Source organism: Notolabrus celidotus, chromosome 15 (genome assembly GCF_009762535.1).
Source record: "Notolabrus celidotus isolate fNotCel1 chromosome 15, fNotCel1.pri, whole genome shotgun sequence".
NCBI classification, from domain to species: Eukaryota; Metazoa; Chordata; class Actinopteri; order Labriformes; family Labridae; genus Notolabrus; species Notolabrus celidotus.
In genome coordinates, this window is record NC_048286.1 from 7746291 (window position 1) to 7763389 (window position 17099).

The window sequence follows — 17099 nt, forward strand, 5'->3', positions numbered from 1 at the left end:
TAGATTTATCCATTACACATAAATGGGAGTGTAGGCGGATGATAAAACAAAAGAGTAATAGACAATACATTCAACCAACAAAAATAAAACATTTGAAATAATGTTACAATGCATTAAAAAATATAGGTGCTGTGATGCAAATAACAAGCACTGGAAACTTAATGTTTTTTTCCTTCTATATGTGATAACCCATAGTCTATAAGTGGCTCCTTGAAGTTGTGCATATTATTTGGTAAGATAAGATAAGATATTCCTTTATTCGTCCCACAACGTGAAAATTTAAAGTGATACAGCAGCAAAGTAGGCAGTGCAAAACAGTATAGAGTAAACAAGCATATAGAATAGTAATTATTACAAAAATATTAGCAATTAAAAAAGTAAATTAGTATATCTTAAGAAAAGTACAGAACTAAATAAGTAAGTTTACATACATTCACAAAACCAGAGATACATTAAGAAATGTGCACAGAACTAACATAGGTGAATAAAAAACAACGTATAGAACTCAGAAGCTTGGTAGAAAAACGTATTGAACATGTTAGGAGTGAGATGAAGTAATAATTGCACATTGACATTAGATGTAGCTCATCTACACTGGCTGCCTGTTGGTTTTAGGATTGATTTTAAGATTCTTTTACTCACTTTTAAAGCACAACATGGACTTGCCCCTCTATATATCTCTGAGCTTTTATCCCCCTGCAAACCTGGTCACTTCATTTTACTTTGCACTTCTTCTTGTTTTTATTGCCCACTGTAAAGCACTTTACTTGTATTGAAAAGTGCTATATAAATAGAGTATTATTATTATTATCATGATTATTATTATTATTATTATTATTATTATTATTATTATTATTATTATTATTATTAACAAATTGTGCAAAAGTATTGATATTTTGAAGACATTTATAAGAACATTTAAAAAAATTGAAGTTATTCCTCAGCAAGTAGGAGAATACATTTTATGTATGACTTTCAGGCTATGTAAATAAATCTAAACCTTGACTGTAAATAACAAAAACAAACTAAAGCTCCTAATGTGACATGAAAGTGTGATTTCCGAGCTTTGGATTCGCTCTCGAACGCCTCATGCGTGCAGATGTTGTTGTGCGGGTTGGGTGAAGTTTGAAAAACTCCTGGGAATGCCGTGTCAGTGAAGAAGCCACGTCTGCTTTGAATATTTTCTTTACTAACTGGATGTGGAGTTGGTCTGCCGTGTCCTCAGATCTTCGGTAGGTAAACATCTGAGTGCTGTTGATCAACGTCAACGTGAAGTTTGGACGTTTAATGATGATGATGAACCGGTTAAATGTTAAGATTGAAATTTTGGATATCGCCAGCTCAGAGATCACAGCTAGTAAACTAACCTTCAGGAACTAAAAGTTTAGCTTTGCAGGCGGACTCTAGTTTTAGGAAATGTAAACTACTTCTCTAAATGCTTTAAACACTGACTCACCAATGTAACTGAGACATATACTTCTTCCTGTATTAATACTTGTGTTAATGGACAGGGTGAAGCTGCTATCAATAGGCAGGTGTTGTACTTCTGTGAGGAACTGTGTCTCTAATTTAAGTTTCATGTACTTACCTTACTTTATTTTCCCACCTTTTTATGTAAAAGATTGTGAACAAGTACAAAACAATCATAGAAAGCATGATGATATGACTCTAAATATGATGTAGTATAATATGATCTTGATACATGTTTTGGAATTTAGGATTTTAATTAATAGTAATATTTTATTTTTATGCTTTCATTATGAATCCTCTAAGCAAAAAAAAATGGTATAATACAAAAAAAAAATGCATTTTTCCCAAAATTCAAGGCTAGTAAATTTTTTGTACAATTAGAATTACAATTTCAGGTTTACAAAATAAAATAAATAAATAAAATAAAACAAAAGGGAGGTTGTTCCAGGCCATTCAATAGTACAAAACAGTAAATATCATCTACACAGATGAAGGGTTACACACTCTGGTTTATCAGTTCCATTTTTTCTAATATTTTACACAGTCATCAGCTCGTAGTCTTAAGAAGAAGGTGAGTTTTTCCATGGAATATATTTGCTGTCCAGTCATCCTTTGCTGGTGGGTTTGTATCCACTTGCGCATGATGGCGGTTTTGCTTGCAGCCAAGATCATTTTAGTAAAGATACCTGTCCTGAGTCTGAAGACCATTCAGCATTTTGCATGCATGTATAATGTGACAAAGCAGAAAATTTTTCTTATTTCTTTTGCCAGCTCTTGCCAGTAAGAATGGATTAGAGGGAAGTCCCAAAATACATGAAAATGATCTGCCATGGATGTCCAAATGTCTGTTATTGTCTGTTATATTTTCACATCACTGTAAAAAAAAACCAGGAAAAACATAACTTTATGTGAGTTTTTTTAATTCAAATGATAACTAAAATAGTTATTGATATAACAGGATGCAACAATAAGTCAGCTAAGTATTTGTTCAATTGATAACAATAATAATAATAATAATAATAACAATAATAATTCAATTTATAAACGGGGAATGACCTACCAGCTGAAATCCGGCGTGCTAGTTATGTATGTATTTTAAATCACTTCTTAAGACGTTTTATTTTAAATGCTTTCATAACTATGTAAACATGATGCTCTTGATGTCTTGTTATGCATTCTAGTACTTTAGAGTTCTTATATTTTATTATTTTATTTCTAGTTTTATTTATATATATATATTTGTGTTTTCCTGTGAAGCACTTTGTATCTTTGTTTAGAAATAGTGCTATTGTAATAAAGATTGTTATTATTGTTATTATTGATAGAGCACTTTTCAAAAACCAAGTTACAAAGTGCTTTACATGGGCAACAAAGTAAAACAAACAGTTTGTAAAATCACACAAAGCATGATAAAGAAATAAAACAGATTTTAAAAGATATACAATTTGATTTTGATTTGGTAGTGTTTATGTTGAACATGTAAAAGACACAAGGAGGACACAAAAAAACAACAAATTAATAATCATCATAACAATACTAATACATTTTATCCTCAAGGATGAAAAGAGATTGGTTCTGTTACCGGGTAGATTAAGTCAGAGGTCAGAGATAAGAGTTGTAGCTGAGTCTCTGAAGAGATCAATAAAAGATTTACGGGGTCATGAATTGTCAGCAAGAGATTGCGATAAGTCAGTGAGTCAGATTTACAGAAGGAGGTTATACTGACTGAACAAACAGAAGAGTAAACATGACCTCTCCACCTGTAAACGGGGTAGTAACATGAATTCAACCCTGTATTTAAACATGACATGACTAAACATTCCATCCATGTTTGGAAGGAAAGTTCTGCTTATTTTGTTTTTCTTATATTATCAACGAACCTGATTAAAGAATAGTAACAGATTGACACGTTTATTAGTTCTTTAGAGAACAACTGCTGTGAGACAATCAGAAAAGAATGCCTTAAATCTTTTTAATCTTTTTTTACTCAAGCTGTCTCTCTTTACTTTATCTCTATGTTGATCAGCTGCTGCTGCTGGATCTCTCTCTCTCTTGCTTGCAGTAGCTTTAGTTAAAAAACATGCATTAACATCTGTTTATACTGCTTTCCAGTACTATCAAATTTGAAAATGTAAACTATGTCAAAAATGGGACCCAGTTTGTCATGACTGTGTCTTTTCAATACCTTAAATGTCTTTTGCAAACCGCCCTGAAGGAAAGTTCTGCTGCTTCACTTTGTCATTTACCTGGAATGTGTTATTGATGTATGCCTCTCTTCTTTACTGCTTCCTTTGTGCATGTGTTCTGTCACAGGAGCAACTAGTTTTGCTATAATGGATCAACAAGATGAATGAAATAAGTAATATTTTACTGCAACACATAATGACCACCTTACAAAGGTTGTTTAAAGCTCCTGTGGGGAGTTTTTTGCTGGTTATGAAAGAGACTGACATAAATAAGGATGCTTCTTTATGACCTACAAAAGCAATCAAGACCATCATCAAAAAGCTTGATTTTTTTCTGGTCTGGAGCTACTGTCATCCTTAACACTATCCCTCAGGTCTCAGATATACTGGACCACTCATAGTCCTTTATTTGAAAATGTGCCGGGTTCTATAAGATGACAACACAGGAGCGCTTCTTCTGCCTTTTGGTAAACAAAGACAGCAGTCCCCACCACACTGAGGTCTGTTGAATCTGCCACTGCATCTATTTTAAATGAACTGTATGATGCATTTTCATTGAAACAACATGCAACAAAGAAACATGTGCATTGCTCTGATTGGTTGTAGATCTGTCCAATAACTTCCATAGGCACATGTTGCTAATTCCCCCTTGTAAAAGGAAATTAATCTAATGGATCCAGACCAAGCGGCTACCTCCGGTCTCAAAATATGAAGCCCATGCTGAAATGCTAAAAACTGCAGTTCATTGAGCATCGACTAGAGGCTGGCTGCAGAGACACCTGAAACCACATACACACCCATTTAATAAAGACGATCTTTACAGCAGAAATAAACTTGTTTACAGCCTGGTTAAAAAAAAACGGTTTAGGTCTGAATAACTAATTTGTCTATCGGCACACACTGTACGGGGGGTGAATTTTTTTTTAATTCAACAGTTCAGAAGATATTTAGATTACGAGTTTTGCCCAAATAAGGACACAACTGACCTGACTGACAGGCGGGAACACTAACTGTTGGTGAGGAGGCTCAAAGCCCGCCTCTTTACCTCACACTAGCTCGACAGAAGTTAGGTTGAGTTCATCATTTCCAATATGGCTGCTGCCGACGATTGGCTTCAAAACAGCGCTTCAGAAATAGATGGGTGACATCACGGATACTACGTCCATTTATTTTACAGTCTATGACCTAGACTCATTCCCAAGGGGGAATTGGTCTTGCGATGTCAGGCAAATTTTTAAACCCTGAACACCTACCCTAAGTAAAAGTAGTTCACAGGATACTGCAGAAAAAGCCCGTTTTTATATTTTCCACAACTAAGATTCTTGATGAGCGACACATTTAAATGTTAACAGAAAGCAGGATGTCTCTCTTTTGTTCAAAAATACTTATTAAACATACAGGGAAATAAATCAGCAGAAGAAGAACGAGGCACTAGTTGATCCACGGGGGTCACCAAGATTGACTCAAACCAGAAGTTCCTCACAGGGGCTTCAATTATTAATACTTAATATACATTTAACATGTTGTTTTACCAAGTCTCTAAACAGGATCCACCAACCACCTTGACTTGCATTACTAACCTGCTTTTGTGTGTTTTTGTCCAGTGAGTTGAACTCGAATCAGTTAAAAGTGAAAGAATGATAGTTCTGTGTTTCCTGATTCAACAAACTGACAGACCTTATTTTCGTCTTTTCTTTATAGCAGGAAATGCACAGCTAATTATTTCCTGTGTATGTGTGTAGCATGTGCGAAGCATGCATCTGCTTCATTTTAACTGCTTAGTGTACTCACCATAAAATTTAGCTGTGAAAAATGTAAACAACTGCTCTTCCTCTACACACTGTACATACTGCAGGTTTGTTGTAATCCAGCCCAGTGACAGTATTCAAAACATGTGTACAGACATGGTCAGTGTTGGAGCTGATAGTCTGTTTTGTTTTTGTAGATCATGTGGAAGCATAGTCTGAGCAGGAATGCACAACCACAGAGCGCTGGTTTAAAGTGCTCATAGCTGCAGGAAATTGTGGATTGTAGTGATGGAGCTTGAGGGCAGGATCTCGTAAAATACAAACAAGCTTTAATTCTTGAAAAAGGAGCTCTATCCTCTCTGTGCTCTGCTCACATCATGTTGTTTTAATGACAAAGATGGAAAGGAGTCTCATGTCCAATAATTTTAGACAAGTTAGACAACTAAAGATGCTTTTAAGACTACAGAGTTTGTGGTCTTAGAGTTAAAGGTCCTTTTTTGTTAATATCATTGGAGGGTATGCTGTAAATATCTGTGCTTTTCCTCTTATGGCATATTAAAGTTGGTGAAAGTGTCTATCTGGTCTTACTGCCACACAAAAAAGACATTCAAAGTTATGTGTTTTTAACCTTCTGAACACGAGATCAGTCCATTTAAACCTTACGTCTCTGTGTCACAGGCAGGATGGAGACGATGAAGCCAGAAGTGAAGAAGAAACCAAAGCCGGTGAGAAAACATAACACACAACACAGTCTGTGGATATGAGGGTGTATTTATTAAAACTTAATAAATATCAAACTTAATAGGAAACCTGCTGTATTATATGTAAAGAACACAATCAGGTGTCATAACACTTCACATGTTCTTCTCTTTCTGCAGCCAAGACCTCTTCCAAGGCCCACTGAGGTACTGTAACTCAAAACCTGTATATTTAAAAACTTATGTCAAAAAGTTCATCATCTATCATCATTTTTGTTTGTGAAAATATTTATTTAGTATTATGATTTTAATGTCTCAGAGTAAATAGAGAAATGTATTTTTGTTTTTCTAATCAATATCAGAATCAAGATTTTTTGCCAAATAGGTTTATACATTTGTCTTGATAATTTTGATGCAAAGAAAATTAGCAAAGAAGTTAAATTAAAGTAGAACACAGAAATGAAGATGAATTCCTACTGTCTAAGAAACTTAGACAAAAGCTAAATAAATTATTAAAGTAAGAAAAAAAATCTTTACAGTGGAAGAGAAATGACCTGGACAAACTGGAGAAACCGTCTCCCCTGGTGCCTGAGCGGCCTTCAGACTCTGTAAGTCCATCATGTTTTAATATGTGGTCCATTCTTACAGACCGGGCTTTTTGTGCTCTGTCAAAATGTATAAAACACGAGACCCAACTTTTCAAACCACTCGTCTTTTTCTCTGCACAGGAGCTGGGTCACACACAGTACAGGTTGAGAAAAACAGCATGGACAAACAATGAGGTATTCACTTATTATATTATTTATATTTCAGTTTGAATATAAGTGCATGTGTTAGTGTGTTTCTGTCTTTAATACATCTCTTGAAAAAGGTGTCTTCTCATAATCAGGGTTGTATCATATTTGGACAAATATAATAACTGAAATGTCATTGGGTTTTGGAGTTTTGTCTGACACCCCCCTCCCATTTGTTACATGATTGATCACTCTCAATACGTTATATCAATTCTACATAAGGCGTTTTTCGACCGGAGGAACTTTACCCCCGAACTAGGGACTTTACCCCTGAACTATGTACGTTTCGACCAGAGGACCAAGGTTTTTATTTAGTTCAGGGTTAGTTAATCTCCCCCTTAAAAAGCCCCTGCTAGGGGGGTAGTACTTTTCAAAGTTCCTGGGACTTTCGGGGGGCAGGGCCTGTAATGCTGGACGTGTCTGATTGGTAGATTAACTGCAGCGTTTTTATTCTGTCCGCTGTCCACAATAACATCACACACATCTGTGATTCACTTGATTTCTCTTTCTTTCATTAGTTTTTATTTATTCTATCTGTTTTGTATGTGTGTGTATTTAAAAAGAAGAAGCTGTGATTCACTTGATTTAGCAGCTTGTAACAGTAGTCTTCTCTAAACCCACAATGAATGTGTCTCTCTCGGTGTCATGGTTTTAAAAGTGACCCTGTAAACTGGACACCTTCAGCTGAACCTAACGGTGTTAGTGGAGTTTACACAACTGTTAAAACACAGAGGGAGTTCCTAGGAATGCAAACTAGGTATTTTTTAGATGTAATACATATCAAAGAAGAGATTAGGTTTATAATGAAAGCTATCTTTTGATATATATTTATACAAACTGAAAAAAACTCTTTTCTGCTTTGTATGCTCATCCTTGCCTTTTTAATGATTGTACATATTTTCATCATAGTGTTAAACCATTTTCTTCTCTTTTTTTGTCCCTTGTGTATCAGCCAAATGGAAACTTGAAGCAAAGAGAGACAAAAGAGAACCCGTCTGAGACGCCTGTGGTTCCACCCAGACCCACAGAAAAGGTGCAGGACACCAACAAACTTTATCATTTATTAACGCTCAGAGTTCAGTTTCTTTACAGCTTCCTTCTTCCGCCATTTTCTTCACTGAGTTATGTGTGAACGTGCATGTGTGTTTTGAGTCACAAAGAATTGTAAATGAGACTCAGGTGAGTCTTTAACCTTTGTAGTCTGTGTTCATTGTGAGAACAGTTTACAGTAAAGAATCATCTGGAGCTACAGCAGGTTTCATGTTTCTTTCCTGTTCAAACGTCTCTGTTATTGTTTCCCCGGGGGCTTTTTCTCTTTGGGTGTGTAGGAACTAAATGCCACAACCAAGTACAGTCATCGCAGGAGGGAGCAGTCTAAGGACACGCAGGTAACACACACTGGACACACACGCCGGACACGCACACCGGACACACACACACTCAGTAAAATGTCATGTTCCTCCTTACTGTGTTTTTATGAGTTTCTTCCTCTTCCTGATCAGAGCTCCAAAGAAAAGGACCAATCAGAGGATCTCAGAGATGACACAGACTTCAAGCAGGTATTTCTTCTTTTAAGAGATAATAACTGCCGCCTCTGACTCAATTCATAAGCATAATATAAGATATCCTCCTCTTTCTTACCGTCCGCTTTGTGTGTTGTAGAAAAATCCATCCGCCCTGTCTGGCATGTTTAAACGGAGCCAGAAAGAGAAACCGCCTACGTTCACTGTAAGCATCAAACCTGCAGCTAAGAAAGAAAATTGTTACATATTGTTATGATATCAAACAAGATTATCCCCTTCCTGTTGCTTACATTTTTTAATTTCTAGCAATTATTTGTTGTGTGCCTTGTGTGTGCAATAACTCTCAGCGAGGTGTCACCACAAAATAATAATACTAAACAAAGTAAAAAGAAAAGAAAAGGAGGGAAGCACAGTTATTTGTTTACAAAATGATGGCAGGACTACTAACTTTAAAAATCTGAGCACTGCTTAAAATGTTGGCCATTTTTTGTAGGTGTTTTTCCTTCTGTTCTTCCCCGTAGATAATAGTAGTTTTTATTTTCTTTTATTCAGGATTTGTTTTATTTATTTTATACTTCAAGAAACACATGCCAATCCAACAAGTCAACAGCAAAAAAATAAAGATGCATGAAATGGACACCCCAGATGAGCTTTCAAAAGCTTTTTGTAGGGGGCTAATGACATAAAAACAAATAACAGGTGAAACATATTCCAAAAATAAAAAAAACCCAAATAACACCATAGTCCCTGAACCCTACATTAGTCCAACATTAATTCATGGCATGGAGTGTATCGCACCATAAAGCACCTCTGGGTCCAAAAGAAGATGTCAGATCAGGAGCCTTTGAGCATAAAATCAGTTCAGGCCTGAGCATACATAGTGACCGGAGCAAACAGAGACAACAGGTAATCATCAGGTATCTTATGTACCAGCATCAGGTGATTTACAAATACATAGGTTAAATTAGAAAACATGGGACAAGGCAAAAAGTGCAACAGAATACCCAGATGGACATGAGTACACACAGTAACACAAGTTAATCATAGTTAACTGCGAACATTGTATGAAACAAAATACAGTAGTGTCATTTTTATCACAACTTTATCATGTTAGTCTCATGAATATGGTCACATTCAACGTAACGTAGACATATTTCACTGTAAAATCATTTGTGCATGTACAATTTAATACAAATACAGCATTCACATTTCACAATCCACCATGTCAGGGATCAGAGGCTTGACCTGAGCTTGAATCCATGTTTATAAACTGTTAATTTAGTGTTCATTTTGATCCTTTAAAACTTTATGTAAATATCAGATAAGAAATAAATACACAAATATGTTGGTAATGTTTCAAAAACTGACATCTCCCTAGCTGAACAGGTTCCTGGTTCCAAACAGGTGTGTGTGGGTATGTGCAGTTATTAAACATGAGAGTTTATTCAGACGTTCAGTAGGTGTGTCGGCTTCGTAGCTGCTTTTGATTATGTAAGTTGTTCAATGCAAAAACAATACAACCAGATAAAAAAAGTATAATATATATCAAATTAAAACTAATGTATTAAAGTTGACATATCATGCAAAATCGACTTTTTAATGGTTCTCTACCTGAAATATGTTTCCCTGGCATGTCTACAAACCCCCCCGAGAATGAAAAAAATCCATTCTGCCCCTGTTTTGATTTCTCCACCTTTCTCTAAATGTGTGTGAAACGAGCCGTTTCAGACTTCCGTGTTTTTGTTACGTAACAACAATATCCGGTCTGTCACAGAGTCAGAGCTCGGAGCCTGTTCAGCCCATAGACTGTATAAAATGCAACTCAATCCCTCCTCCGTTTTTCATTACCTGCACAAATGTGTGCTAACAAGGAGCTTAGGAGGGAGACATTCTAGTTGTAGGCTGTCTTAATAAACACAAAGGTCGGTTTTACTCCCCACGTCTGCAGATTTGAAGATCTAGTGGATGATTTTTATTTATCATGGATAAGTGCTAGCGCTAGTTAGCATAGCCACATAGCTACATGTTCGTAGCTGTGTACCAAGACACACGTCTACATACTGATAAATAAAACAACAAGAAACACAGAATCTGTGACCAATCCTCCAGAAAGGTCCTGCTGCAGGCGCCTCTCCATCAGGATCAGATTCTGGATCAGATTCAGAGGGTTGAAGTAACGCGATCTCTGAGCAGCCGTGTATATTCAGCCAACATGTAAACATTAGATCAACGTGCTGGAGAGCCGAGGCCACATCCACTTCCTGAGGGGGCGTGGTCAGAGAGAAAACAGAGTGTTCTGAGGAGGACTGAAGAAGAGGGTTTTTCAGGCATGCCAAAATCTGATTTCAAAGTGTTTTTTTGAGCATAAACTTTAAAGACATGTTTTGGGGACCTCTTAGACCAATATATATTGATGAAAAAAGCGTGATATGTCACCTTTAAGCATAACCATGTGCATCATGCTAGTATAAAACATGACATAAATGATAAATAGAAATTGTACGTAGAGCAGAATCAGTTTTTTCTGCAGGTCTTGTCCTCACCTGATTCTCTGCTCCTCAGACTTATGTGAGCCACAACTTGGACGATGATGAAAAACCTGAGGAGGCCCCGGTGAAAGAGTCCTCTGCCAGCAAACAGGTGTGTGTGTCTCCTTTGGTATATATGTGCATTAATGTGTGTCAGTGTTGGGCGATATATTTTAATTCAAGAGTTACAACTTCAAAACTGTGAGAGTACTCCAAAACACATACAAGTCATGTATTTAAAACTTTAAAAAAGGCTGAAAGTAATTAATATATTATATCATGTATATGTTTGAGTGTTGTCCTTCATAAATATCACACTGCATTAATGTGAATGTTGAATCCTACAGCTGCAGATGTTTAAAGTTACCAGTTGTAGCTACTACACGTTTAGTTCAGTTGTGAAATCTGCAGCAGTGCATCATTCTTCATCATTTTTCCCTCATAACTTTGTTTTTTACAGCCAATCCCAGGGGAGTTTTAGTATTTCATTTCCCTTCAGATGTTTGGAAATGTTCTTAAATCAGAAAAAAAAATACTTGAAAAATTCAAACTCAAACTCATCAAATCTGATTTCCATTCAGTGGAAAAGAAGGCCAATGTATAACAAATAGTACCAACCTCTGAGATGAAGTACTGTGTATTAGTGAAGTACTTAGTTACTCTGCTATGTTATTGTTTACCAGCTGGTTCATGACCTGACTGTGATTGACAGGGAGGTCTGAAGGAAATAATGAAAGGTTTGACGTTCAAGTCGTCACCAAAGGTACGAGGCACAGTGTGTGTTAGTGGTGGTGGTCACAGGGTTTTAAATACAGCTTCTACTGGTGACTTTTTCTTAGAGGTACTGATGCTTGTGTGCTGGTGGCGGTTGTGGTGTTGAAAGGTGTGAAAAACAATATTGAAATGTGTTTGTGTGGTTTGAGAGATAACAAATGCAGGGTGGATGATTCATGTGAGCACCAGATCACTCGCTTCATTCTGTGATATGAAGCTATCAGCCTCAGTTTCTCACTCAGCTGTTTAATGTTTCTTTTATTTATTTTTTTCAAATGAGTATAAAACTTTTCATGTCTTACAGCTAGATTTTTTTGTTTGTTTGTTATTGTTTTTACTCAATGACACACTACAAGAGAAGAAATCCACAAGTTTATTTGACCATTGGGTGCTCTGTTGATTGAGGGGTTCTGGTTCTTAACACAAACCTGTATCTTAACAAAGTGGTACCTATTTCAGTCTGGTTCAAGCTGTAAATTCTTGTGCATTTCTTCCTTGTTCTTATGTAGTTTCTCTAAATATATATATTTTCCTCATTTTTGAAACCAACTTTTTCTCTCTGATTTTTATTTTATTTTGAAAATCCTCAGTTTTCAGCAAAGTTGTCCAAAAATGTTGAATTTTTAACTTCAAAGACATCTTATTTCAAGCCTTATACATTTAACCTGCAGTCTTCATATATCAGCGGTGACTATGGATGGTGAAGTTTCCACTTATAGTTGACCTTTTGATTGGGAAGTCAGTTTGAGATATGAGCAGTTCCTCAGCTCTCTTCGTGTTGATGATAAATTCAGGATTATGATATCGTGCTGAAGGTTGCTGACTCTCCTCTCAGACCAGCAGAGAGCCGAGTCCAGAGTCGAGAACGGAGGAAGCAGCTCCAGAGAAGGACAAACAGGAGAAGAACGCAGAGCCCAAACCGGTGAGAGAATAAGAGAACCAGTACAACATGATTACAGTATTTAATCCTCTGTTCATGTTCAATCTAGGTCTGCATTTTCCAAACACAAAAGAAACATCACTCCATTTCCATCTTCAAAAGTCTGACTTCTTTAAGAGGGCTTCAACTTTTGGAAATGTAGCAGACACGCTTCATTTGATAATTAAGTTTGACCTTTAACCTTTTTTATTCTCAGGATATTGGAGCTCTGTTCACTGGAATGTTTCGTAAAACTCCAAAAGACAGATCTGTCTCTCCTGCTCTGACGGTAGATAATCTCTCTTTTTTTCATTTCTCCTGACCACTTCTATTCCCTCAATTGCATCTTACTTGTCGTTCTCCACATTTTCAGGTCACCAAAGCGGACAGTGATGCTGAAGAAACAGAGGAAGCAGAGGAGAAGAGCTCTGAACAGTCTAGTGTAGGTGTTGTCTTAGTGGGTTTGCAGGGTTTATGGGAGCACTTCAGTGTTATGGTATGAATAACTAAACAGGACTGTGATTTCTGTCATTTATTTCTTTATTAGCTGGCAGAAATATAAAAGGATACATTTTTTTTTGGAATTCAGAAACATGTTGTCTTTTAATAATCAGCTTCTATGGAGTTAGAATACTTATAAAAGAAGTGATTTAATTTTCTGAAGGATCTCTGGATTCACTTTATTGTGTTTATGATAAAATCAGGTGGAGAAAAGTTGTCATCCTTCTGTGAACACATTTGGTTCAGTGATTGATATATGAGTAACAGTATGACAGTATTTTGAAAACATTTTTTATTTGAGGTGTGGTTTATCCCTCACTTTTATTTCTATAGCACCTTTCATACATTCGACTTGAGCATGCAGCCTAAAGTGCTTCACAAAAGAACAGAGAGACAGAAAACAACAGCAACAGGTGAAAGTGGAAAGGACAGGGGTATACAATACTTTAAAAAATTGATAATGAGGATCAAATCAATCAAATAAGAGAAAAGAAAATCAGAGAAATAACAGAAAAATGAAATAAAATCAGATAAATACCAGAAAAAGAAAATAAGATTAAATGAAATATAATATAGTAAGATAGAATTAAATCGAAATGATGTTAAAGCAATGGTCATAATAGTGAAAAGGGACACACGAGGAACATTAAAACTCAACATTGTATGTTTTTTTTTTTTCTGAAATCGGGAGCTGGAGTTGTTCTACGTTGTTTGTCATGTTTTTTAGTTCTTATCATTACAAATAGAATCCATTAAATGGAAATGGAATTCATTTTTTTAACCATGTTTTTTCTTACAGGAAAGAGGAGGCTTATTTGCTGGCATCCGTAAAAAACCTGCCAAAACAACAGACGATAAAGTGAGTAAAAAAAGCTTGAACCTTGAATATAACTACAGATTCACACATCTATGGTTCAGGTTTTTGTTTGCATCTTTTTCCACCTTTTCTCAAACATGTCATGATGATGTTTCAGGAGAATCTGAGCGTCCACAGTGAGCTGTCCGCCAGCACCGACAGCCTGTCTGAAAACAAGGTGAGCAGCTTCCTCTCACAGTTGTATCTCTAGGTTATTTTTGATCACTGTGTTTACACAGAGTTGTAGATAGGCCTTTAAAAATGCCTCTTTTTGTCCTAACCTCTATTAAAACATCTTGAACATTTAAAATGATGTGTATTTTTGTTTCAGGAAAAAGGAGGAATATTCAGCGGGATGTTCAAGAAGTCTCCAAAACCATCAGAAGCTTCTCAAACAGATGAGGTGATGGGGCTAAAGCGTGGCAGCTTCATGTGTTCAGACAGAAGTTAACAATTATACCTGTTAAAACAAGACCTAAAATGTTGTTATATTATAGTAAGTTGAATCTTGTGGTCTAATGATAACACTGAACCAGCTGATTCTCTGTTTCAGGACCAGCAGTCTCTCCATGATGACCTCTCAGGCAGTAACGATAATCTGTCTGAGAACTCAAAGGTGAGCTCGGAGGTATTCAGCTGTGAACAGACCGGATTATAACCACAGTGCCATCATTATTATTACCATTACGTAACAGTCATTACTGACGCTGTAAATTAATGTGTCTGATGTCATCAGGACAAAGGAGGATTCTTCAGCGGGATCCTTCGAAGGTCTCCGAAGATTCCCGCAGAGGAAACACCCGAGCAGGTGAATGTTTCTCTGTGGACAATTTAGACCCAACTGCTGTTGATGGGATTTAAAACTCTGCTTCAAAAACCAATGGATGACGTCACTGAGACTACGTCCATGTTTGATACAGTCTGTGGTCACATTATAACTACATCTCTTTGTTTCAGGATAAACAAACTGAGCTATCTGACAGTAATGAGGCTTTGTCTGAAAACACCACCACCAAAGTAAGGGACTGTCTCCACACACGAGTCTTATGTTAGCTTTTAAGCCTGCCCTTTGCATGAAAACTAAAATACATGTTATGCTTATATCTCTTCTTAACCCTGATTTCAATCCTAATGTTAGTACATGGAAAAATAATTATTTTATAGGCCAAATTTAATATTTTGAAAAACCCTTGAATAGTGTTTTTTTCTAAGATTACTGAGTTGCATTTTGTGGATGTAACGGTGCAGAATTTATTTGTTAATGGTGCAACACATATGTATCTGTACTTATTTATCAATCAATCTCAATCAATCAATCTTTATTTATATAGCGCCAAATAACAAAAAAACTCAAGATGCTTTTACAAACAGAGGAGGTCTAGACCGTACTCTATGTTATATTGTTAACAAAGACCAACATCAAGACAGGGTTAGACTCAGTCTGAATTCATCTTAATCCACCATGAGCAGAGCCCGTTGCAGCATTTAGTAAGTTACAGTGGCAAGGACAAAGTTCCTTTTAACAGGCAGAAACCTCCAGCAGGACCAAACTCATGTTAGACAGCACTCTCTGCTCCCTACATTTCCTGTCTCTCTTCAGCTGATCTATCAATAAAGGCGAAAAAGCCCAGAAATATAACTTTAAAAACATCCAAATAAAATCCTGGTTATTAAGGCCTTTTAAGAAAACAGAAAAACATAACGACATGAGCCACACATTCAGAGGCATGTAAGTGTTCAGAGCTCAATCACAAAAATGCTTAAAATAACATTTGCTTTATTTTATCTGTGTGGCAGGAAAAAGGAAACGTTTTCAGCGGCATGTTCAAGAAATCTCCCAAACCATCAGAAGGGCCCCGACTGGAGGAGGTAAAACAATGTGACATGTGATCAATGTGATCAATCTTGATCAACACAGTGATCTTTTGATTGACCTGTTTCATTGTCAGCCCTCATGTTCAGTGTTCTCACAGGTTTAGTAACATTTTTGTTGTGTTTAGGGTGCAGAGCGTTTAAACAGTGAGCTCTCTGCCAGCACTGACAGCCTGTTAGAAAACAAGGTGAGTCCTCACAATGGATGTTACGCACACACTGAAACTACGTGACTCACTGTGAATAATGTTATAGAAAAGGAAGACTATGTTAGAAAATAAAGAAAATGTTTCTTCTGTTCACTTTGAGATGTTTCTGTTGTCTGTAGGAGAAAGGCGGTTTGTTCAGCGGGCTCCTGAAGAAGACTCCAAAAACAACCGGAGAGGTAAAGCTTCTCAAACTGGAGTTTAGTTTTCATTAAGAAGATCATAACAGACTGAACACAGCTGCTTAACTGTGCTCAACAAGTGAATGCTCCCTCAGATCCAGCAGTCAGGACGCTGTTTTACTGGGTGTGGTTTCTGCTTTATTTGAATTTGGCTCACAAACCAGCAGACTGAAATGTAAAAAAGATATCTTTATTTATATCAGGAGCAAATGCTGTGCTTTAGTTGCATTACCAAATCGAAACAAGTGCATATTTCAAGCAACATATATAAAACTAATCTTCTCATAATTCAAGTTCCTGTCTGTCTCTAATGTGTTATAATGCTGCAATGTAGCCCTAGATAACATGCCTTTCATATTTCAGCATAATCACAATCCTTGTATTAACCATTTCCGGCAGATTGACTCTGTTTCTGAAGGTTTCTTTTCTTTTTCAGGAGAATCTATCATCACAGAAGGATCTTTCAGCCAGCAATGACAGTCTGTCCGAGCCTGCAAAGGTCAGTTAATGTCTTAAAAACCTTTCAGTCAGACAACTCACGTTTACTTAATAAGTTTATTGCAGCATACAGTATTGTGTTTGGCGTGTGGGCTCCGAATTTCATTACTCCTCGTAGATTATTTAAATGCAGACATTAGGAGCAATGAGATAGGACTAACCCCCTCGGAGCCCGCAGGTGGAAGCCGGGGAGGAGGTGGGGACAAACTTCACACGGCACTGAGCAGAACAGCAGGAGCACTGCAAGCAGAGGCAGAGACAGGGAGGCTTGCCGTTTAAATAGACCGCTGAATGAGGATGTTGAGATCAGCTGATGGAGAGGTGGTGACGTGTCAGTATGATGA

General features: G+C 36.7%; 1 protein-coding gene across 5 annotated transcripts in view; it reads left to right on the plus strand.

The window, feature by feature from the left end:
• Nucleotides 1–17099, plus strand: part of LOC117826961 (titin-like) — a 40871-nt gene that overhangs the window by 651 nt on the left and 23121 nt on the right. For 2 of the 5 annotated variants that reach the window (XM_034703397.1, XM_034703396.1), the window contains exons 2-24: nt 6083–6129; nt 6283–6309; nt 6642–6710; nt 6831–6884; nt 7849–7929; nt 8225–8284; nt 8399–8455; nt 8559–8624; nt 10982–11059; nt 11660–11710; nt 12557–12643; nt 12858–12929; nt 13014–13082; nt 13941–14000; nt 14116–14175; nt 14329–14400; nt 14551–14613; nt 14734–14805; nt 14955–15014; nt 15795–15866; nt 15998–16057; nt 16198–16254; nt 16694–16756. In XM_034703397.1, the coding sequence (XP_034559288.1) occupies nt 6088–6129; nt 6283–6309; nt 6642–6710; nt 6831–6884; nt 7849–7929; nt 8225–8284; nt 8399–8455; nt 8559–8624; nt 10982–11059; nt 11660–11710; nt 12557–12643; nt 12858–12929; nt 13014–13082; nt 13941–14000; nt 14116–14175; nt 14329–14400; nt 14551–14613; nt 14734–14805; nt 14955–15014; nt 15795–15866; nt 15998–16057; nt 16198–16254; nt 16694–16756 (1452 nt within the window). In that variant the 5' untranslated portion in view covers nt 6083–6087. Of the gene's footprint in view, nt 1–1097; nt 1233–6082; nt 6130–6282; nt 6310–6641; nt 6711–6830; nt 6885–7848; nt 7930–8224; nt 8285–8398; nt 8456–8558; nt 8625–10981; nt 11060–11659; nt 11711–12556; nt 12644–12857; nt 12930–13013; nt 13083–13940; nt 14001–14115; nt 14176–14328; nt 14401–14550; nt 14614–14733; nt 14806–14954; nt 15015–15794; nt 15867–15997; nt 16058–16197; nt 16255–16693; nt 16757–17099 lie in introns of those variants that run through there. The other 3 variants (XM_034703399.1, XM_034703398.1, XM_034703400.1) reach the window with 2 other exon arrangements.